At 45.9% G+C, this 23,781-nt stretch overlaps 1 protein-coding gene across 4 annotated transcripts in view; it reads right to left on the minus strand.

Moving 5' to 3' along the window:
* The window catches only part of OXSR1 (oxidative stress responsive kinase 1), an 84,009-nt gene that overhangs the window by 16,139 nt on the left and 44,089 nt on the right, over positions 1-23,781 (minus strand). For all 4 annotated transcript variants that reach the window (XM_082192468.1, XM_082192470.1, XM_082192469.1 and 1 more), the window contains exons 5-11: positions 14,325-14,380; positions 6,981-7,090; positions 5,590-5,691; positions 3,239-3,372; positions 2,506-2,554; positions 706-771; positions 430-552 (exon numbers count right to left, since the gene is read on the minus strand). In XM_082192468.1, coding sequence (XP_082048594.1) covers positions 430-552; positions 706-771; positions 2,506-2,554; positions 3,239-3,372; positions 5,590-5,691; positions 6,981-7,090; positions 14,325-14,380 — 640 coding nt within the window. The remainder of the gene's footprint in view (positions 1-429; positions 553-705; positions 772-2,505; positions 2,555-3,238; positions 3,373-5,589; positions 5,692-6,980; positions 7,091-14,324; positions 14,381-23,781) is intronic.

The raw sequence follows: 23,781 nt of genomic DNA on the forward strand, positions 1-23,781 counted from the left end.
AAAACCAAATAAATAAATAATTTTTATTTGCCGTATTTTTTGCTCTATAAGACTCACTTTTTCCCTCCTAAAAATTAAGGGGAAATGTGTGTGCATCTTATGGAGCAAATGCAGGCTGCGCAGCTATCACAGAAGCCAGAACAGCAAGAGGGATTGCTGCTTTCACTGCGCAGGGATCCCTCTGGCTGTTCTGGCTTCTGAGATTCAGAATATTTTTTTTCTTGTTTTCCTCCTCCAAAAACTAGGTGCAGCTTGTGGTCTGGTGCGTCTTATAGAGCGAAAGATACGGTATTTGTATTTTTTACTGAGAAACCCTCTTGCAATCCCATCAGTGCATTAACTGCACCCTTAAAACATCTTTCGCAACAGAGACTGTCTTTCAATTCCGGGGCTAATTTTAAGAGGCAAACGGTGACTCTTGGTGCCCACCCTGAGCTGTGAAATTGCCGCTTTGCCTTCTTCGCTCTCTTCGTCGAGCTCATCGTCACTCCACTCCCAGTCGCCATCTTCTGTCTTATGAAGGCGCCCACTGGAGCCAGGGACTCTTCGGACCTGTATTTCAACAAAGCCACCATTAAAGTCACCGATAGAATTTCATACAGAGAATTCTAGCGTGGCCTTTCTAGTGCAACCAGAGAGCTGGTCAATGGAAAATTTAAGAAGTGCGGTGTGCAGGTTCCCACTTCAAACTGTTTTAACTTGTACCTTTTTGGCTCTTTCCGTGATGGTTGGGGCTCTCTGCAGCATTTTTTCTTGCAAAAATTCTTTATTCTGGAAAAGAAATGGAGGGGAATAAAATTGACACTTTGCAACTCCTGTTCCTCAAAGGCCACCGTCTGGCTCAAGCTTCATTGCTTATGTGTGTGTGAGAGAGATAAGCTCTCGAATTACTTGAAAGGGAACGAGAAGGTCCTTTGATACAAGTGTTGGAAAGCCAACACGTTAGATTCTTCCTAAGAGTAGTCCGTGCCACACTCCTTAGAAATTATCCTGAGGCGGTAGCAGAGAGGAGTGTGCGTCAAGGTTTCAACTTCACCACAAGAGTTTTCAAAATCCATACGCAGCTGCCAGGAGACTTCAGGCCTCCCCCTGCCTTAAAATGCCTGAACTCATTGTGTCTTGTCTGCAGGAACATTTGTTCTGACATGAACCTCCTAGCTCAGGGGTAGGCAAACTAAGGCCCGGGGGCCAGATGCGGCCCAATCGCCTTCTCAATCCGGCCCGCGGACGGTCCAAGAATCAGCATGTTTTTACATGAGTAGAATGTGTCCATTTAATATGCATCTCTGGGTTATTTGTGGGGCCTGCCTGGTGTTTTTACATGAGTATAATGTGTGTTTTATTTAAAATGCACCTCTGGGATATTTGTGGGGCATAGGAATTCATTCATTCCCCCCCCCACAAAAAATATAGTCCAGCCCACCACATGGTCTGAGGGACGGTGGACCAGCCCACGGCTGGAAAAGGTTGCTGACCCCTGTCCTAGCTCTTCGCAAACTGTGGGAGAATGCTTGCTTCTGTATGTGAAGCAAAACCTCGTGAGGCCTGGGGCAAGGTCTATCTCTGCCCCGATACCACAATTTCCAAGGTAGCCCATTCTGCCTCACAACATTACTAGCCTTCAGGTGAAAATACTTCCCCCATTTCTAAATTCTGCACTGTTGACTTCTGACATTTTTCTGTGTTGTACAGGAAACAGACCTGGTAACTGTTTTGATACAGTGGTGCCCTGCAGGACGAATGCCTCGCAAGACGGAAAACCCGCTAGACGAAAGGGTTTTCCGTTTTTGAGCTGCTTCGCAAAACGATTTTCCCTATGGGCTTGCTTTGCAAGACGAAAACGTCTTGCAAGTGTTCCGTTCCCCCCCCGCTCCCCCCTTTTTCTAAGCCGCTAATCCACTAATCCTTTAATAGCCTCTAAGCCTTTAATAGCCGCTAAACCGCTAATAGCGCTAATCCGCTAATAGGGTTGCTTCGCAATATGAAAAAACCGCTAGACGAAGAGACTCGCGGAACGGATTAATTTCGTCTTGCGAGGCACCACTGTATTCCTATTTGGGTTACTTCATTTTGAATAGCTGTAAATTGCCTTGAATGTTAAGTCTCAATCAAAGCCAAAAGAAACTCAGCCAGATTTGCCAACAGATTCCAGCTCAGTAGTTTCATAATCAAGTCATTCTAACTTCTGCACCAGGAAAGGCCTAATGCAGAAGTCTTCAACATTTCAAATTTATCTTAAACATTTGGGGTCCCATTCCCCCCCCCCCCATTTATTTTTATGGTGCTAGTGGTGCTGGTGTGACCCACTTTAGATCAGGCCACAAGATCTTAAGTCCTGGAAGATCTTAAGGCAGACGAAATTTCACTGGTGAATAAAACCTTGGAGAAATATCTCTGCTGCAATGAGCTCTTATTACCTGCACACCAGTAAACTGCTCCTCTCTTCAAATATATTATTTATTGATCATTTGTTCATTTATTTAAAAGGTCAAGCTAAGTTCCTACCTTTGCTTTCTGGAAAAATTTGTGCCTTAGAAGTTCAGCAGCTGTTGGTCTATTAAAAACAAAAGAAAAGGAGGGTGTCATTAGAAGACGTCACAAGAGTTGCTTTTTCTTGCTACGCCAAAACAAGATTGTAGGAATCTTTAAAAAGCTGGGCGCCATCTCTGATAGAAGAGGCCAAGTTGGATTCTGGCAGAGACTGCTGTTTCCTTCTGATGTGTACATCTTAGTTCAGATGTTGACAATATTAACAGGAGCCCCTAATATCTGGACTCAATGAGCTTTGCTAAGGGGATGGGTATGTAACTAGAACCCACTGACCACAAACAAGTCTGCAGTGGCCAAATTAAAAGTAAGAAGAAAAATGTGCATTAAAAATTATAAGTACTGTAGAAAATTGCTTTTCTGCATTCTTTGCATCACAGTGGTACCTCGGGTTACATACGCTTCAAGTTACATACACTTCAGGTTACAGACTTCGCTAACCCAGAAATAGTACCTCGGGTTAAGAACTTTGCTTCAGGATGAGAACAGAAATCGGGCACCGGCGGCACGGCAGCAGCAGGAGGCCCCATTAGCTAAAGTGGTGCTTCAGGTTGAGAACAGTTTCAGGTTAAGAACGGACCTCCGGAACGAACCCAAGGTACCACTGTACTGTGTCTCCCACTCTCACAATAAGCTTTTATCAAGCAATGCTGGTTCACAATGGGTGGAAACAAGACGGTTTGCTGCGTACCTTTTCTCGGGGTCTTTCTGCAAGCACAGTGAAATCATCTTCCTAAAAGACTTTCCATACTTCTTCAGCATCTCCTTATCCTGCACACCTGTCTCCAGCGAGGGCGGATCGTTCTGTAGCGTCAACATTAAGACCTGAAACAATTGCACCCGTTAGAAGCACCAAGACAAACCTCAAGTTCATTAAGCAGGCGCTGTCACTTTGAAAAAAATGCCATGGCCTCTTTGAGCAAAAGGAAGGTGGCAAGTAGCTTATAGCCTTCAGCAGACAAACAAGGTAAGCGAAAGGTTGTGGAAGAACAATAGGTACATTATAAAAAATAAAAAAAGACTTGCTGGATTCTACTGGGGTGATGTCTAGTTCAGCATCCTAATTCCCAAACCACTGAGAGGTTATTTTGGAAAATCTCCAGGGAGGCTTGAAAGCAACTGCCCTCCTCAACTCCACCATCTGACTCTGAACACTGGAGTGAGTAGCAGGAATGACTTCCTTACTTTACAATTTAGCACCCAAAACGTCTATCCGGTAGTTTCCAAAAAGAGAAGGTCCCAGCTCAAAATGCCCAGCAACTTAAAAATAAGATGCAATTAGATGAACACATGTTTGGGATTAAAGCCCCCCCTCCCCCGCTTTTTTATAGGAATTATGCTTTTGGAAAGAAAAAAAGACATAGGGGGAAAACACACAAAGTGTTAAAGGATGGGGAAAATGGGGGAAACCAGTTCAGCCAGGTGAAACCACAACATCAGACATCAGTGATGGAATTAGGGGGTGCTCCTGCTAACATTACTGTAGTCCACTTTGTTTTGCCTTCTTAGTTTGGTCAAAAGCCTCAGTTGGTCGAGGGTTTGAGGACTACTGCATGCTTTTGGCGTAAAAGCTAAGTCACCTCCTGCTTTTAAATTGTTTGATTTTATAGTTTTCTCTTAATTGTGAATAGGGCTGTATCGTTCCACAAGCTCGCTGCTTTAAGGGTTTCCTGAAGGTCAAAAAGCAGCGTATAAATTGAAATATTAATGGCTGCATTAATTATTGAGGCAAGAATTATAGATGCAGCCTGGGAGGGGCCATTTGGAGATGCTGGATAAAAGAAGGAAGGTTTCAAGAAAAGGAAAGAGGGAGGGGTTGCGGAAGAGTCTAAACGGGAATCCAGTGAGAAATCAAGGGCTTGCTTGGCTTGGGGAGTAGATTCAGAAGGGTTGAGCTGCTGTCGCAAAAACAAGTGATAATGATAATAATGATAATAATTTATTTATACCCGGCCCATCTGGCTGGGTTTCCCCAGCCACTCTGGGCGGCTCCCAACAAAGTATTAAAATACAGTGCTCTGTTCCCTAAAGAGGGCTGCCTTCAGATGTCTTCTAAAAGTCAGATACAGTGGTGCCTCGCAAGACGAAAAGAATCCGTTCTGTGATTCTCTTCGTCTAGCGGTTTTTTCGTCTTGCGAAGCAAGCCCATTGACGGATTAGCGGATTAGCGCTATTAGCGGCTTATCTGCTGATCGGATCAGCTGATAAGCAGCTTAGCGGCTTAGAAAAAGGGGGGGAGGGGAAAAAACCAGCAGGAACTCGCAAGACATTGTCGCCTTGCGAAGCAAGCCCATAGGAAATTCATTTTGCAAAGCACCTCCAAAACGGAAAACTCTTTCGTCTAGCGAGTTTTCCGTCTTGCGAGGCATTCGTCTTGCGGGGCACCACTGTAGTTGTTTATTTCCTTGACATTTGGTGGGAGGGCATTCCACAGGGCGGGCGCCACCACCAAGAAGGCCCTCTGCCTGGTTCCCTGTAACCCGGCTTCTCGCAGTGAGGGAACTGCCAAAAGGCCCTCAGTGCTGGACCTCAGTGTCCGGGCAGAAGGATGTGGGTGGAGACGCTCCTTCAGGTATATTGGGCCGAGGCCGTTTAGGGCTTTAAAGGTCAGCACCAATACTTTGAATTGTGCTCGGAAACGTACTGGGAGCCAATGTAGATCTTTCAAAAAGAGAAGATCAGCAGCAGGCAGGCAATTTTTTCAGGAATTTGACCCACCACCACAAATCTTCTCACTGAGGGACCCCAGATTAGTTTCTGGGAAACCTCAGGGCTTTCTCTTGGTAAAGCACTGTTCCAAGGTATGTATGCAGTGACGCTGGCTCTGCATTCTGATAATACAGCGTTGCTTCGTGCTTGCCAACTTCCTTCCACATTGACAAAACTCAGGCTTCCAAAGCTCTCCCCACTGCTACCCCTTCAGGTTATCACTTACTTCCAGAAGCAGCACGTTCTAGGATGCTGGGTTTTTTGAGGGGTGGGGAACACAGGTGATTCCTAGGAACCACCACAGTTATCTGAACTAGTCAATCAGTGACTCACCTTCATGGGTGGGTATTTGTGGTAAGGAGCTGCCCCTGTCGCGAACTCGATTGCCGTGATTCCAAAACTCCAGATGTCCGCCTTGAAATCATAACCTCTCACCTAGAAAGTGAAGAGACTGTTAACAAGGCATTTCTTTCCAGTTAGCCTACATAGGCCTCCAGGCTTTTCCTGCATTCTTGGTCACAAAACTGATCCAACTCCATGCTAACGGTAGATTGGAATCATACCTAGAAGCTCTGCTCTGCTCTGCTATCACCAAGCAGAGATAATCCATATCCCAAGAAAGCCGTTTCTTTTCTGGCAATGAGTTATTGCCAGGCATCTTATCCAGAACACTGAGTTTCTCTCCCAATGGCAGAGAAAAGGCAATGCGTATTCTCTATGCTTCAAGAGTTTTGGCCAAACGGGAGGAATTAACTGCCCCTGGACGCGTTGAAAAATTGACATCTTTGCAGGAGTGTGTTGCTTCACTAACTCAGCATTGCTCTGGAAGGAAAAAGCTATTTCTTCCACTAAAAGAGTGGTGGCTTCATATTGTACTATGCAGCTGAAACGGGCAGGCGGGGAGAGGGGAGGGGAGAGAACTGTCGCAAATATAGGGAAACGATCCCAGATTCTTCTAAAGAAATATTAACACAGCACCTTCAGTGGGCTTCGTATAATAATAATAATAATAATAATAATAATAATAATAATAATAATAATACATTATTTATACCCCGCCCACCTGTCTGGGTTTTCCCAGCCACTCTGGGCAGCTTCCAACAAAACACTAAAATACACTAGTTCATCAGATATTAAAAACTTCCCTAAACAGGGCTGCCTTCTAAAAGTCAGATAGTTAATTTCTTTGACATCTGATGGGAGGGTGTTCTACAGGCAGGCGCCACCACCGAGAAGGCCCTCTGCCTGGTTACCTGTAACTTTGCTTCTTGCAGAGAGGGAACCGCCAGAAGGCCCTCAGCGCTGGACCTCAGTGTCCGGGCAGAACGATGGGGGTGGAGATGCTCCATCAGGTATACTGGACTGAGGCCGTTTAGGGCTTTAAAGGTCAGCACCAACACTTTGAATTGTGCTTGGAAACGTATTGAATGCACTTTATCATCTTTATTTCCTTTATTCTCCTAGCTAGCAAGAGCAGTGGTCAGGGATGATGGGAATTGTAGTCCAAAAGCATCTGGAGACCCAAGTTTGGGAAACACTGATCTCGTTCGACCCCCTACAATGCAGGAACATACAGTTGCCCCACATGGGGACCGAACCTGTAACCTTGGCGTTTTCAGCACCACGCTCCAGCCAACTGAGCTATCCACTTGTCTGCCAAAAGTCCTTAAGCAGAAGTTGCAGATCAATCATTCTGAACAAGGATTTTCCCTTTTCTTCCCTACCTGCTCCATGACTTCAGGTGCCATCCAGCAAGGGGTGCCCACGAAGGTTTTCCTCACTTTGTTGCGGGTGATGTCGCCACCAGTGGCTAAAAAAGCACTCACACCAAAATCTGAAATGTTGAAAAAGAATTACGTTTTAAGGAGGAGTTTCTGAATGACACACGGCACCCTTTGGCCATTTGCACTGCGTGCTTCCCAGCCATCGCTCTGCTTGATCTGTGAATGGGGCAGAAGAAAATCACAAGTGCTGAGAAGTTACCCAGTTGTTAAGTTTGTCAAGCCAAGTGTGGCTGGGCCAGGGAACAAATTCATGTCTTTGCTTTAGCCGCATAGTATTGCTATCTGCTCTCAGGCAGTAGTCTGGTCTGAAGTGAAACATGGCGACTTGCACACCTATGATAAAGACATAGAAAGCCAAAACAAACAGACAAACAACCTCTTTCAATGCACGGGCAGCCAGCTAAAGAAGTACCATAGCATGAACAATCCACCAACAGATTTAGGAGACAGACAGGATGCACTTTTACAAATTTTAAGGTGGCCAAGATTTGTGATTCAAGCAAGCATTTTAAAACATATCAGATGTCAAGAACTTAAGAAGAACCCTTACTGGATCAGGCCATGCAAATCATTATCAGTTGCAAGAAAAAACATAAGAGTGGCAAATCATTAAACTGTGTGTCAGTGTGAGATGGAGGGAAACCCACCATTTGTGAGTTCAGGAGAATTCAGCTTTGTCAACAAAGGTTTTTGTTTTTAAAAAGGAAAAAAAAAAGTTTCCATACCTTATGATTCTGGAGACAGGATTGGAAATATACTGACAATGCCTGAATGAATTATCAAGAGCTGAAGGGCTTGCTGTAAATGCTTTCCAGTGGACAGGGATTGGATTTCAGCACCCAGCACAGCTACTTGCCTCACCCAATGAACAATTATAATTCAAGTATGCCAGAGCATTCCCACTGATTCTGATAAGTTGCTGAGTGAACTCTCCTTCACTGGAGGGGTTTAAGCAGAGGTTGGATGGCCATCTGTCATGGGTTCTTTAGTTGAGATTTCTGCATTTCAGGGGGTTGGACTAGATGACCCCTGGGGGTCCCTTCCAATGCTACAATTCCATAGTGCCGCTGCTTATGTAATAGTGTGCGCACACAAACACTCACCACACACTCATCCACACAAAGGAGGCATCAACAGGCTTGGGGGGTGGGGAAAGCCAAGATCTTCAGAAGTACAAAAACATACTTGGAGCTCCACAAAGCAGCCTAGTGAGAACTGGCCGTGCTCAGCGGCCACAGTATGATATAATAATAATAATAATAATAATAATAATAATAATAATAATAATTGGTGGCTCCCAATCAACCCCCCCAATCATTCAGTTTGTACAAACTTCACACACACTCACACACTACATACACTACGCTTCTGTTATGAATTTATAGAAAAATCAACCATACACCGGATTTGCACTGTTCCACTTTTATTTTACTCCATATGACAAGGACTATCAAAGGGGGGTGGCTTGGTTCTGGTCAGCCATAATCCCTTAAACGTGAGAGCATGTACTCAGGAGCCCTGCCCAGTTGCTATGCCAACCCTGATGGTCTCAGACAGAAGACCATCAACAACACAACGGACTGCATACATGAGTGGATTCAACACGGACTATAACAAAAGAAGAGTGATTGGATTCCCCCTCAGGGGGCAGGAAACTGCGACTACCTTTTGTCTTCTGAAAATGACTCACGGGGAGGGAGAGAAGGGAACCAGCCAGGTGACAGGACACTCAGGTTACCACCACAACTCCTCCCTCAACCCCTCCTTTCTGTAATGTATGCATGATGTTTCTGGGGGTGGGCTTGACCTACAGGATGGGAATTTCAAAAGTTTTTATAAGGCCTTGCACACCATTTTCCCTCTGTCTTTCCTCTCTCCTGCAAGTGAGGGGAACACCCTGTTGCAACAGTTCAATAAAGGCCACGCCTACAGGCTGCTGTTTTGCTCCAAGTTATCCTGGTTGGTGTCTTTGTTTTTGTCCAAGGGAGCCCTCGGATTTTTCCGGTAACAACAGCATTAGATATTAAAAACTTCCCTGAACAGGGCTGCTTTCAGATGTCTTTTAAAGAGAAGATATTTCCTTCACATCTGAAGGGAGGGTGTTCCACGGGGTGGGCGCCACTACCGAGAAGGCTCTCTGTCTGATTCCCTGTAACCTCACTTCTTGCAATGAGGGAACCGCCAGAAGGCCCTCAGCGCTGGACCTCAGTGTCCAGACTGAATGATGTGGGTGGAGACGCTCCTTCAGGTATACAGGACTGAGGCCATTTAGGGCTTTAAAGGTCAGCACCAACACTTTGAATTGTGCTCGGAAACATACTAGGAGCCAATGCAGATCTCTCAGGACCGGTGTTATGTGGTCCTGGCGGCCACTCCCAGTCACCAGTCTAGCTGCCGCATTCTGGATTAATTGCAGTTTCTGGGTCACCTTCAATGGTAGCCCCACATAGAGCGCATTGCAGTAGTCCAAGTGGGAGATAACTAGAGCATGCACCACTATGGAAAGACAGTCCGCGGGCAGGTAGGGTCTTAGCCTGCGTACCAGGTGGAGCTGGTAGACAGCCACCCTGGACACAGAATTGACCTGCACCTCCATGGACAGCTGTGAGTCCAAAATGACTCCCAGGCTGCGCACCTGGTCCTTCAGGGCACAGTTACCCCATTCAGGTAATGATGACTGAATGGTTGGGGTGAGGGGGGCAGAAATCAGAACAGAGCAGCTGGAATCCTGAACCGGGAGTACTTCGCACTGCAACATTTTGTTGCAGCCCCCATCTCATAATTCCAAAATCCCTATCAGAAGCAGTAGGGGGAAGTTTGCGAGCTTGCATGTTTGCAGAGGTGGCAAAAATCCAAAGCTTTTACTCAGTGAAAGCAGGATGTTGAAACTGAGTTTGGGGCACATGGTACTAACAGCCCTGGCAATAATGCCAGGACCCTACAGACCCTCAGAGCCCATCCCTTAGTGTCACCCCAGAAACCCCACATCATCCGGTCACAAGATTTTAGCACTGTTGCTCCTCTGATTACGCACAGATTTATGAATCTTCTATTGTTTCTAAGAACAAAGAGAGGGGGAGGAGTCAGATATCTTGTTCCGAGACAAATCTGCCTTGCATGGAATGCATGCATTTTAATCAGCCACACATCACAACTGCAGCATACTAATTATCCTGTCGTACTTCTTTACAGCCAGTTGCAGGATGAAAGAGAGGGCAAGTTTTACAAAGTATTTCCAAACCAAGGGGAAATGCGGCAGAATACTGCGGTGTCACCTTCAGCCGCAAAGGAGAGGGTGTAACCCAGGAAGCGGGACCTCTCAGGCCCGGCTAGCGATGTGAGGACTTCCTGCGTGCGTGGAAAAGTAGGTGGCCAGAGTCAGGCCTTTCCCCTTGACCTTGCTAGGCAGATTCTCTCTCTGGTTTAGGCCAAGTTCTGCCTGAGCCACTAAAAAGCTAACACACTACATTATGAACCCCTAATTGGGGTTCCACATTTCTGTTCACTCCCCCAGGAGAACTGCAGCCTTCCATTCATGGAGCTACAATGGTAAACGTCATAAAATCAGCCATGAGAAGCCCATCTTTGTAATGTTAAAAGAAAAAGGAAACCGCCAGAGGTTCACCAGTGACATTTGCAGCTACTCGGCTCTCTAGATGCCCACTCCCAAATCTACCATACAAAGTTCTCGTCGTTTAGCAGACGTCTCACTACAATGAATGGATTTGCTGTTGTGAATGCTACAAGCAAAACTGTCAAGGAGAGAAGTCGATGCTTTGCAGAGAATCCCCCCTCAATTAAGTATTATGCAAAAAGTATTTTTATAGGAAATAATTCACTCACTTATTCCTGAAGTGTGGACTTGCATTTACAGGGATGCCTTCAATGCAGAAGAGTTTCCTAATATTTGCACATTTGAACTGTCTAAACGTAAGATCACTTTGACAGCACAAGTAATCAACTTTTATTCCAGAGGGAGGAAACATACAATTTAAAACTGTTCGTCTCGAATGCCTGAGAATGGTGGAGACAGCTTGTCAATCCAGTAACTCACAGGAACAAAGGAAGCTAACTTACACAGACTATTGGCCCATCCAGATCAAGGCCATCTACACGGACAGGCTACACCTCTCCAGGGTTTCAGGCAGCAGACATCCCCACCCTTACCTGGGGTATACTGGCTTTTGAATTGCCACCGAGAAGGAAAATCTGTTGCAAAAGCAATATATCCTTGGAAAAGAGCTGAAGAAACTCAGTCTGTAGAAGATTGGGCAGTTCCAAGAGTAGAAGTCATAATTTACATTGTCGGATGCTTTTTTTCTGTTGAAGTTGCCTGGTGCCATCTTTGCACGAGGCAGCTTTCTACATTTCTGTAGCCCCTCTCGGAGGGCCTGCCAGTAGTGGAATCTTGTACATTCTTTATTTCTGGGGATCCACAGATGTCTTTCAACCATGATGGTCAATGGGAATTCACAGGCTGTGGGTCTTGAAGGCAGTAGCAAGATACCAGCATCTTATGATCTGTGTCCTAAGCATTTTGCCATGGGATGGGAAATCAAGTCGCAGACCAGAGTCCATTGCCCCATCAAGGAGAGCTTAGCTTATGTTCTACGGCTAACCTATCTTCGGCCTACCACTCCTTTAGACCCCTAGGTATGTAGCCAAGAGGCTTCGCTCTGAATTAAAATGTCCCATCACAAACAGTAACTTTGGAAAACACACAGGTTGTGTTCAAATCCTCTGCAGAGACACATGCAATATGATGCCTGCCACATTCACATCTTTAAACTGAAGGATGCTTTAAAATAGGAATGGGGAACCTCTGGCCCTCCAGAGGTTGTCTCATCACCCCTGTTTATTGGCTATGTTTGCTGGGATGATGGGAGTTGGAGCCCTAACAACCTCTGGAGGTCTGCAGAGGTTGGATGGCCATCTGTCACTGATGCTTCAGCTGAGATTCCTCCATTGCAGGGGGTCAGACTAGATGACCCTTGGGATCCCTTCCAATTCTACAGTTCTATGAGTCCATAATCCTACACTAGGCCCCTCACCTGCTCTTTGTGTGAACAAGCCTATAACTATACTTAGTTCCATAGTTCTGTGTATTCAGACAGAAACACAATTCATGCTAAATGAATTTTGCAACCAGTATGAACAAATGTCCATACTCTTTACTTTTTTTTTTTTACTGCTGACATACATTATCTTTGCAGCCATGAAATGCAAATAAATAAATAATTGAAAAATGGGGGAGAAAAGGAGAAAAATAATCAGGACTGAATTCTGTGGCTTTTCTGAGCTTAGGCTCTATTGTGGTACTCGCACAGCTGTTTAATCCAACACAAACAGACCCTTCAGTAGGTTCCGCCTTTATCCAAATACAACATGAATGGGGCACATGACTGTTTTAGATAAGATTACCAAAGGACGCAGGTAAGGACAGGGTTATTAACTCTCAACACAAAGACCCTTCTAGGGCATAGGCAATAGATTTCCGGTCAAAGCATCATTAAGGATTCAGGAGGTTGCTTAAAAGGCAAATCTAGTTGCTTGTACAATCATTTTGATATTGAGATGATCTCACACGGCTAAGTGATTCTGGAAGAGGATGAAACAAAGAGGCAGGCAGCCTTAATTTATACTGCAGCCAGTGCCCACTGAGTGTAAATTGATAAACCTCTGCAGATAAAAGGCGGGGGAAGCAAAACGCCCCCATTCAGAAGAATCCTTGAAAGAGCTCTGTTGTAATAAACCACAGAAGGTCCATAGATTGGGGGATCAAAGAGGTGCAAGACAAAGCCTTGGTTCATACGCACCCCCAAAATCCCTGCAATGACAGGACCCGTCCTTTCCATTACTTAAATTCTATGGAGAGGAGGACCTCCCACCCAAATCTTTCAACACTGGAAACCAGGCAATGCAAGAAAGTTTTTGGGACCAGCTCTTTTTCATTTCTCTTCTCCTTGCCTCCCAAGCCAATGTTTACTAGCAAGAACTCAAAAAAAAGTCTTGTCAGACAAGGTGAGCAAAGGGGGACCCGAGGAGGGAGATTCTGACACAGGCAGCGTAGACAGAGCAAGAGAAGGCTGGCAGCAAGGGTCTTCGCCTGACAAAACTGGGCGGACCCAAACTGCTCTCGACAAGGCTTCCTAGACAACAGCAGAATCGGACAGCAAGCAAGCCACTTCAGATTTTGCAGTTCGAGGGTGTGACGGCAAAGCAAGAGTGGGAAAATGTTTTCGGTCCAAGGGCCACATTCCCTTCCAGGGAGCCTTCCGGGGGCCACATCCCAGTGGTGGGCAGGGCTATGGGAAAAGTGGGCGCAGCAGCAAATTTTCATTGTTACCCTAACATGGTAGGCTAGTTTCTACATACCTCTCTGTACCCTTCATCCAGGAGAGCAAGGGGCATTACTGAAGTTCAAGGACACATTCCAGTCAGGGGAAAATATTTGAGGTGTGAAGGACAGCCTGTGGGGGGCGCAGCCTGGGGAGACTTCCCAAGGGCCAGATAGAGGCGATGGAGGGCCACATTCAGACTCCAGGTCGAGAGGCTCCCCACCCCTGGTTCACCCTAACAAAGCTGCTCCACGCCCACCTTTGACAACCAACTCTTGGGTTGGGAGGGGCTTATGCAATGCCCTTAAGGGTTGGGCATGATGTGTCCACACACCCACCCACACCCCACTGAGTCCCCGTGTTGGAGGGGGAACCAGACACCTATGGCACATTGTTTCCCCCTTCCTCCCCATGCCACCGTCTTCAGGGTCATAGAATCATAGAGCTGGAAGGGACAGTTTTTAAGCTGTTTTTATTATATTTTGTACATCACCTTGGGACATATGTGGAAGGCGATTAACAACCAATTAATTATAGTGGAGCTACAAGTTAAGAGATGGAAGGGACCCTGAGAGTCATCTAGTCCAACCCTCTGCAATGCAGGAATCTCAGCTAAAGCATTTATGGCAGATGGCCATCCAACCTCTGCTTGAAAACCTCCAAGGAAGGAGAGTCCACAACTTCCCAGGGGAGTCCATTCCACTGTCAAACTGCTCTTACTGTCAGAAAGTTATTCCTGATGTTTAGTTGGAATCTCCTTTTTTGTAACTTGAAGCCATTGGCTCGTGTCCTACCCTCCAGAGCAGGAGAAAACAAGCTTGTTCCCTCTTCCATGTGATGTTGAAAGATGGTTGTCCTCAGGGTCCTCTCTCTGGCATGGAAGCAGAGAGCAAACCACATGGCAAATAATAACAATTATAATAATCATAATCATAAAAAGGTTCACCTGCAATCTGGACCGAGCCATCTTCTCCTAGAAGGATGTTTCCAGCTTTCACGTCCCTTTTGAGAAGAGAAAGAGACAAAACAAAAAGATATACACTGTGAGTACAAGCGGTGAAGTGCCCCTCCATTCTCTTCTGCCACACTCTGCTTCATGATCCAAACATTATCTTCTTAATGCAAAAGGCCATTGCTGAGGCTGTAAATACTCAAATTAAAGTTCCACCCAGAGAGAGAGAGAGAGAGAGAGAGAGAGACAGACACCGAGACCTAAATTTGGCAAACCTGTGAAAATTATGGAAAGCACATGCAACAAGTTTAATTATCTGATAAGGTCTGTTCTGCTTATAGCTCAGCAAATACAGTGGTACCTCGGGTTAAGAACTTAATTCGTTCCAGAGGTCCGTTCTTAACCTGAAACTGTTCTTAATCTGAGGTACCACTTTTGCTAATGGGGCCTCTCGCTGCCGCCACGCCGTCGCCACGCAATTTCTGTTCTCATCCTGAAGCAAAGTTCTCAACCCGAGGTACTATTTCTGGGTTAGCGGAGTCTGTAACCTGAAGCGTCTGTAACATGAAGCGCCGGTTAACCCGAGGTACCACTGTACTGCTCACCTGATTTATATGAAATAAGGTTGCCCCCCTGCCCTATAGGCATAAAACCACTGAGCCCCATTTCCCCAGCCCCCTGTAGCTCTGCAGCCCCTTCGGGGGCAAGGAAATATGCCTCCTTCCAAACTTTCACCACCTTCCAAACTTTCACCACCTGGATATCTGCATCAGAAGCCCTCAGTCGAAAACCGTGCTCCAGAGGCCAGCCTATCTCAACTTTGGGTCCCTGGAGGTTGTTAGTCTACAACTCTCATCAGCCCCAGACAGCATAGCCCAATGGTCAGAGGTGACGGGGCATCTGAGGTCCTACCTTTGGGAAAGACTGATCTATGTCAAGGGCTACCCAATACAGTGGTACCTCAGGTTACAGACGCTTCAGGTTACAGACTCTCCTAACCCAGAAATAGTACCTCGGGTTAAGAACTTTGCTTCAGGATGAGAACAGAAATCGCGCTGCGGCAGTGCGGGGCCCCATTAGCTAAAGTGGTAGCTCAGGTTAAGAACAGTTTCAGGTTAAGAACAGACCTCCGGAACAAATTAAGTTCTTAACCCGAGGTAACACTGTATAGCGTCATCTAGTTGCTGATAGACTCCAGCTCCCATCGTTTGTCTCTGCTTCCCTCTCCTAACTGGGGTGTTTTTTCTTCTGAGATCAAGCAGGTATGGCCGTTGGAGCAGAAACCTGTCTTCATGCATGCCTGATGACCATGTATCCATTCGTTCACATTCACAAAAGTTTAATTAATTTTCATGAATACTTTTGCCCCACCTTTAAAAAGAAAAAAACCCATAGGAAAACAAACAAATGGAAAGTGCATAAAATGTACCCCACCAGTCAAACACACTTTAGGATTAAATATACAAGCAACCATGACATTCATTTGATTTTGATCTGGAATTATGCTGCAAAGCTCAAGAAGCTGGTTTCTTGCAGAACTCTAACCGCTGAATGCTCCTTTTGTGAGCTCAGCGAAGCCGTCTTACGCAGAGAGAAACAGCTGGTCCAACTTTAGCAACCTGGCAGCGTCCAGATGTTTCCAGCTACAACTCCCATCAACTTGCTGGTGGGAAGCATAGCTCAAAACATCTGCAGGGCCCCGGGAAGGTGGGGGCTGTGGTAGTTCTGCGCCATCTCCTGTGACTTCTCCTCTACCAATCCTGTGCAGTCTTCGAAATTCACCAGGCGCATTTTGCACCTGGCTATTGGTGGCGCTGCGGGTTAAACCACATAGCCTAGGACTTGCCGATCAGAAGGTCGGCGGTTCAAATCCCCGCGACGGGGTGAGCTCCCGTTGCTCAGTCCCAGCTCCTGCCAACCTAGCAGTTCGAAAGCACGTCAAAGTGCAAGTAGATAAATAGGTACCGCTCTGGCAGGAAGGTAAACGGCGTTTCCGTGCGCTGCTCTGGTTCGCCAGAAACGGCTTGGTCATGCTGGCCACATGACACGAAAGCTGTACACCGGCTTCCTCGGCCAATAAAGTGAGATGAGCGCCGCAACCCCAGAGTCGGTCACGACTGGACCTAATGGTCAGGGGTCCCTTTACCTTTAACCTTTTAATGGCCACTTGCGACCATGTGAAGATGCCTGGGCACCTGGATGGTGCCGGATGTCTCCACCAGGGGTCAGCAAACTTTTTCAGCAGGGGGCCGATCCAATGTCCCTCAGACCTTGGGGGGGGGCTGGACTTTTTTTTATTTTTTTAAATGAACGAATTCCTATGCCCCACAAATAACCCAGAGATGCATTTTAAATAAAAGCACACATTCTACTCATGTAAAAACACACTGATTTCCTGACCATCCGCGGGCCGGATTTAGAAGGCGATTGGGCTGGATCTGGCTCCCGGGCCTTAGTTTGCCTACCCATAGTCTCCACCATCTGGAGATGCCTGCCTGGGACTTATTGGATCTTGAAAAGCAACACATGCTGGTCATTATATTTAATCTATGCAATCATAATGAATTGCAGGACTAAAAAGTCATATTGAAAAATACAGCTTCCAAGCCACCTGGCCCCAAAATCGCAACTAGGCATTCCGTTTTAGTGACTGTAACCCTGGTTTAAGGAGCCATTTGGCACCAAGCTTATATATCTGAGTTTCTAACACTGATCCTGGAATCCCAAAATGCCTTCTTGCTCATTTGGATGCAAAGCCGATGAAATGTCCAGCCTTCCCACCATGGGTTTAAAGACGCATTTATGGCCAACGTAATGCCAAAAGAGCTTCCAGAACTTGCAGCAAAACTGTGTACAAATTAAACGACGCAAACCACACTCCAACGAGCTTTTTTTAAATAAAAAACACATGAACCAGCTTGCTTAATATTACACAGAAGGAAACTTCATTGTATCTCTTTGTCCGCGGCCCATCTATTTACTTCCAGCAAGTGCCAAAGAGTAGCAAAAGCTTTTGTCCTCAGAATAATGGCTCTATTATTTGTTTTCATTTTGTTTCATAACCCAGGGAGAGGGAGAGAGCTTGGTTCCTCTCCAGAACAAAAGGGAATTTCCATTGAACGCTTCAGAATTCTTGAGGGAGCACCAGTGATGTCCCAGCTCACCACAAATCTTCCCTAAGAGGTGAAGACACCCATCTTCAAAATTCTGGAACCACTATTCGCATTTTTCCCAGCATGGCATACTGGCTGAAGGGGTTGTTTTTAATTACTGGTACAATTTATCAGAACCAATTTTGAATGTTGCTTAACGGTGTGTTGACTTTTATCATCTTCTCTGCTGTTTTACATCATCATCATCATCATCATCATCATCATCATCATTATTATTATTATTATTATTATTATTATTATTATTTCTAAGTTTGTTTCGTGTTTCCCTGCATTGTAACAAACAACTTTTGGTGCTTCTTATTGCAGATGGATTTTGTTTTGCTTTTCGTGATGTGTAAACGACGCTTACAGTGTGCAAATATTTTAATGAGGAAATCGAGCCGGACCCTAACTAATGGCTTTGTTTGAGCTCCAGAATATGAGACCAGAAGTCACAAAGCACCGTCTCTCTCTCTCTCCTTAAACATTTCCCTAAGACATAAGAAGAGTAAGGTAGGTAGCCGTGTTGGTCTGACACAATCAATATATATATATATATAAAATGTCCAGTAGCACCTTAAAAAGGTAAATGGGCCCCTGACCATTAGGTCCAGTCATGACCGACTCTTGGGTTGTGGCGCTCATCTCGCTTTACTGGCCAAGAGAGCTGGCGTACAGCTTCCAGGTCATGTGGCCAGCATGACTAAGCCGCTTCTGGTGAACCAGAGCAGCGCACGGAAATGCCTCTTACCTTCCCGCCAGAGCGGTGCATATTTATCTACTTGCACTTTGACGTGCTTTCGAACTGCTAGGTTGGCAGGAGCAGGGACCGAGCAACGGGAGCTCACCCCGTGGCGGGGATTTGAACGGCCCACCTTCTGATCGGCAAGTCCTAGGCTCTGTGGTTTAACCCACAGCACCACCCGCGTCCCATAAAAAAAGCTTATACCCAGAACAAACTTAGTTGGTCTCTAAGGTGCTACTGGACAATTTTTAATTGTTTTTATATATTTCGACATAAGAAGAGTGTGCTGGATCAGGCCAGCAGGCAATTTAGTCCAGTGGTCAATTGGATGTCTAAGTGACGATGTCCACAAACAGGGCTTAAGCTCAAGAACGCACTCCCCTTCTGCTTTTTCTGGCAACTGGTGTTCAATAAAAACCCCTGTATTCAGCTATAGCCATACCCAAATCAGACGGCAACCAGCCCGCTCCACACTTCCAATAAAACCCATTTACTTATTTTCTCCTCTAATCTTGGGGGGAAACAGGGAGAGTGCACTTAGATTCACCAAAAGCACAACACAAATGCAGGACCTCAGTTTTCTTTTTTAATGCTATTTATAGACCAAGGAGAGATAATATGTTCCGCTGCATTCTTAATGGCTGAGTAATTGGCCCCCTCCAACTCCAAACATTACTGCCAAAGTAGCAAAAGCTTGTTAGGCTCTTTCCAATTACAGTAAACCTAGACCTACGCCATCCATCTTTCCTGTGCATTGTCTGAGCGCTTAGTACAAATGTGCGGCTGTCAAAGTGGGCTAGAGTCATCTGGGCATAATGGCTAATGTATCTGAAATGTAAACTATAAATTTCCAATGGCCTGGCTTTTAATTTGGCCAGAGGAAACAATGCCAAGAATCTATACACAGAAACACACGTTAATTACCGTTGTGTGTGAGAGAGAGAATGCTAAAACCAGCTCCTAACATGCTGGGCTGACTATCAGAATATCCGGTTGCACTTCTGTGTGACCATGAGACAGAACTCTGGATGGACATTGGAGCAGACTAGATATATTTTTAATATAAATTTTATTAGAGTTTATAAAGAAAAATGCAAAAGATTACTGTCAAATATTTGTTGTTGTTGTTCAAACTAAAACAATCCAGAGGCAAAACAGAGAGAGGGGGAAAACAAAAAAGAAAGAGGAAGAGATAAAGAAAAAGGAATTGCAAAGTAATTAAAAGAAAGTGGAAAAGAGAGAAAAATGAGAGTTAAGTTAAGTATAGAACTTCCGATTCTTCATCTGTCCACTATATATAAAGAATATTCACTTCATCTACTTTGGTATGACACCTAATAAAGCCACTTTCTATAAACAATTATCTTCAATTCTCAAATCCAAATGTCACTATTTCTTTTTCAGTCTATGAGAGGTTTCTAACCTTTAGTAAATGTTACCAATGACTTTTCTCTTATTAAGCATGTCAATTTCGCCACCCCAGAAGCAGATGTGATTCTCGACGGCTGGGGTCACTAGTGGCAGGAGCAGCCCTGCCACCCTCATCACCCCAATGGCGCCTGCATGAACACCCTTTCCCTTCCCCCACGTAACTGAATGGCAGCTATTTATTCCCATGAGGAACAGGAAAGAGCTACACCTGGGGCAGTGTTACAGTGGAGCCAACCATCCAGCTGAACATTGGCTTCCATGCCACAGACATCCTTTGCCTCTGCGCGATCCAACCCAAGAGCAACTAACTCTTCACCACACTGATGGGAGACAAGAGTCCAGAGTGGCTGGGGAAACCCAATCAGGTGGGCAGGGTGCAAATAATAACATTTTTATTATATCTAGAGCAGGCACGTCCAAAGTCCATTTTGGGGGCCTGATCCGGCCCATCAGTCAGTTTAATCTGGCCCCTGTGGCCAGATTAAACTTTGTCAACTTTGGTTGGCCCTTCATTTCATCAAATATGGCCCTCTTTGAAAAAAGTTTGGACACCACTGATCTAGAGGAAACCACATGAGTGAGCCTTGCGTTGAGGGTCTCAGCAGATGGCTTTCACATCACCTGCCATTGCAACTGGAAGTGCCAGGGATTGAACCTGCGACCTTCTGAATGAACTGCTCTGACTCTGAGCCACAGCTGTCAACTTTCAGATTTGAAAATAAGGGATCAGCAGCCTCACCTGTCCCGGGGACAGTCTATGGGATATCTAACAATCCGGGATAGCAGTGGGAAGCAGCGGGAAACGGCGTTGGAATAAGGGAATTTCCCGCAAAAAAAGGGAAGGTTGACAGCTATGCTCTGAGCTATGGTCTTTCCACAGACGAAGAGCAAACTTGGTTAGCCTTATCCATAGTTAAGGTCGGTGCCAACGCAGCCCTTATCTGTGAGGTTAAGGCCAAGGGGAGGGTGGAAATCCACCCCCCAAGACAAGAGGGGGATAGAATCAAATAACCCCATGAACCCTTAAATCTCTCCATCGTGGTTAACAGCATGTGCCTACAGCAGCCCCTACATTTCACAAGGACAGAATAAGGCTGTTAACCGGCAACAAGTTTGAATCAATTTTAAGCTCTGGAGGCCTTGAAGCAACACTAATAATAATAATAAATTTTATTTATACCCCGCCCTCCCCAGCCAAAACCAGGCTCAGAGCGGCTAACATCAACTATATAACATATTACCATAAAATCAAGTAACCAATTAAAATACATCTTAAAATCAAATCAGAATCAAAGTGAAATCTAATCAGATGGCAACCCGCAAATTAGGGATGGGGATCTTAAATGCTTACCAGGCCTAACTGTTTATACTGATCTTATAATGAGCCTGTGAGAAAAGTTGGGGGGCCACTTTCATGCAAGTTCTTATAAGGAGAGGGGGGAGCCAGACTGGACCCCAGCCAAAGGCCTGGCGGAACAGCTCCATCTTGCAGGCCCTGCGGAAAGATGTCAGATCCTGCAGGGCCCTGGTCTCTTGCGATAGAGCATTCCACCAGGCCGGGGCCACAGCTGAAAAGGCATTGGCCCTGGTCGAAGCCAGTCTAATCTCCTTGAGGCCCAGGAGACCAAGAGGAGAGGCGAGACCGGGTTCCACATCCTTATGCCAACCTCCTCACTAATCCTTTTTCCTGACCTCCTTCTTCCCACTGGATTTCTCCACTTACAACTCCCCTGAAGCAAAAACCACCTGATGTCGGAAAGAGGATGGGGAAAAGAAAAGAATCGCACAGGATACAATGGTTAACACAAGAGTTGCAGTCTTTGATAGTCTCCATAGCAATTCTGCGGAGAATGGATTTTCCTCTTCTTCAAAATTAAAAACACACACACTCCCAACTGCAGCATCTGTGAGCAATCTTGTCAAAGCATTACTCAGGATCCCAGAAATATGAGTCGGCATCCAACAGGGGAAAAGCCGCGTTCTGTTCCTACGCTTCCGGGGGCCTTGACCAATCTTTTGAGGAATCAAATATTACAGCTGACATTTTTCCAATTTTGCGCAGCTCGGATTTGGAATTTTTGACATGCAAGGAGGAGAGATTGGAGAAAGGAGCGCATTTAAGCAGTGGGAAAATATATATCCCTGCAGGGCTCTTTGGGGGAAAGGGAAGGGTTTTTTAATAAAAAAAACCAACAACCCCAAACAATTAAAATAGTATGCATAAATGTCAACACTTTACGACGACAGGAAACTTCATAGAGCAGAATGGAGCGAGAATCGCGATGTCTTGAATTACCCAGATTCTGAAAACAATGTTCTCAGGAGGTGTATGTATGAAGTCAGGAAAAGTTTTCCTCTGTCTGCCCTGGGATCACCAGGGATAGCCAGACTTAGAGAAAATATAAAACAGAAAAGCAGCCCTGTGGGATCAGAACACAGGCAAGCACACAGGGCTGAGAGCGCTCCCTGCCCCAAAACCTGCAAAGCCGCTGAGCTGGCTGGGCCAATTGGTCTGACTCTGTGGAAGGCAACATCCTTTGTGCCACTCTGGGAATCTTCAAAGCAGAGCAAGGTGGAAGCAGCCATTCCTAGTGGTCTTCAGCACCCATTAGGCAGAAATATGCTGCCTCTGTCCAAACAGGGCACAAAGCAACCGTACCTAATCCCAATCCTTTCCAACAAAGCATATGAGCTGGTGAAGAACACAAAAGCAAGAAAAACACAAGCTTGCAGATGTGTGTCTCCTACAGTCATGGATGTTGATGATGGGCTACATCTCCCATTGCCAGGGCTGGGTGTGCCCAGTGTTAGAAACTCTTGATATATAAGCTGGGCACCAAATGGCTCATTATACCATGGTTATAGTCACCAAGGGACGTGGGTGGCGCTGTGGTCTAAACCACAAAGCCTACGGCTTGCCGATCAGAAGGTCAGTGGTTCGAATCCCCGCAACAGGGTGAGATCCTGTTGCTCGGTCCCAGCTCCTGCACACCTAGCAGTTCGAAAGCACGTCAAAATGCAAGTAGATAAATACATACTGCTCCGGTGGAAAGGTAAACAGCATTTCCGTGCGCTGCTCTGGTTCGCCAGAAGTGGATTAGTCATGCTGGCCACCTAACCCAGAAGCTGTCTGCGGACAAACGTCAGCTCCCTTGGCCTATAGAGTGAGATAAGCGCACAACCCCAGAGTCATCCATGACTGGACCTAACAGTCAGGGGTACATTTACCTTTACCTTTTACAGTCACCAAAATGGAATGGCTAGTTGCCATTTTGGGGCCAGGGGGCTTGAAAGTCATATCTTTCAGTACAAATTTTTGGTTCTTGAGATTTGTTCTGATTGTGCAGATAAAATACCACAGATAGAATTCTACAGGGTGTGTTGCTGGTGTGTGAAAACAGGCAAGATCCAAGGATCCCCAGACACACACCTTCAGGTGACGGAGACATGTTCACTTGGTCACACGTGGCCGATAGCCAGGTGCAAAATGCGCTTGACACCTAGCGAATTTCAAACACTGGGTGCGCCACTAAGGAATGTGTGAAACTGTCCCTCTGTGTGAGCAATTTCTAGAGCGGAGAGGCTGTTTCACAGCCAAGCACAGGTGGACCCAAGCTACCAAAACACAGTTGTAGGACAAGGTGGGGGAGCTGTGGCTGTGTTGTTGGGCTACAGCTTCTGCCATGCCTGGGCACTGGCCATGCTGCATGGAACTGATGGGAGCCAGAGTCCAACCGCAGCAGGAGTCCAATGACATCTGGAGCAGCCACAGGATCGCCCTCCTCTGCTGCAATAGATTTAGGCCCTGAGTCTATGTTTGCTCACTTTCAATGGTACCCGGGTCAGCTTTCAGAATGTCCCAAGCAAACCTTTATATTTCAGCCATGTCGACCGACTTTAGAGAGCACCTGTGTGCAGCCCCAACAATCCGGCATACCAAAAAGGAAAACCTCCCGAAGCTAAGATGCATTTTTTGAAAAACAAAAACAACAACACACATAGTATTATTGCTTCCTCTCCAAGCTTGTCAAAATATTCAGTTACACAAGAGCTGATCATAAGCTCAAAGGCATCCAAAAGAGAGAGAGAGAGAGAGAGAGAGAGAGAGAGAGAGAGAGAGAAC

Source organism: Podarcis vaucheri (genome assembly GCF_965113315.1).
Source record: "Podarcis vaucheri genome assembly, chromosome: 12".
NCBI lineage: Eukaryota > Metazoa > Chordata > Lepidosauria > Squamata > Lacertidae > Podarcis > Podarcis vaucheri.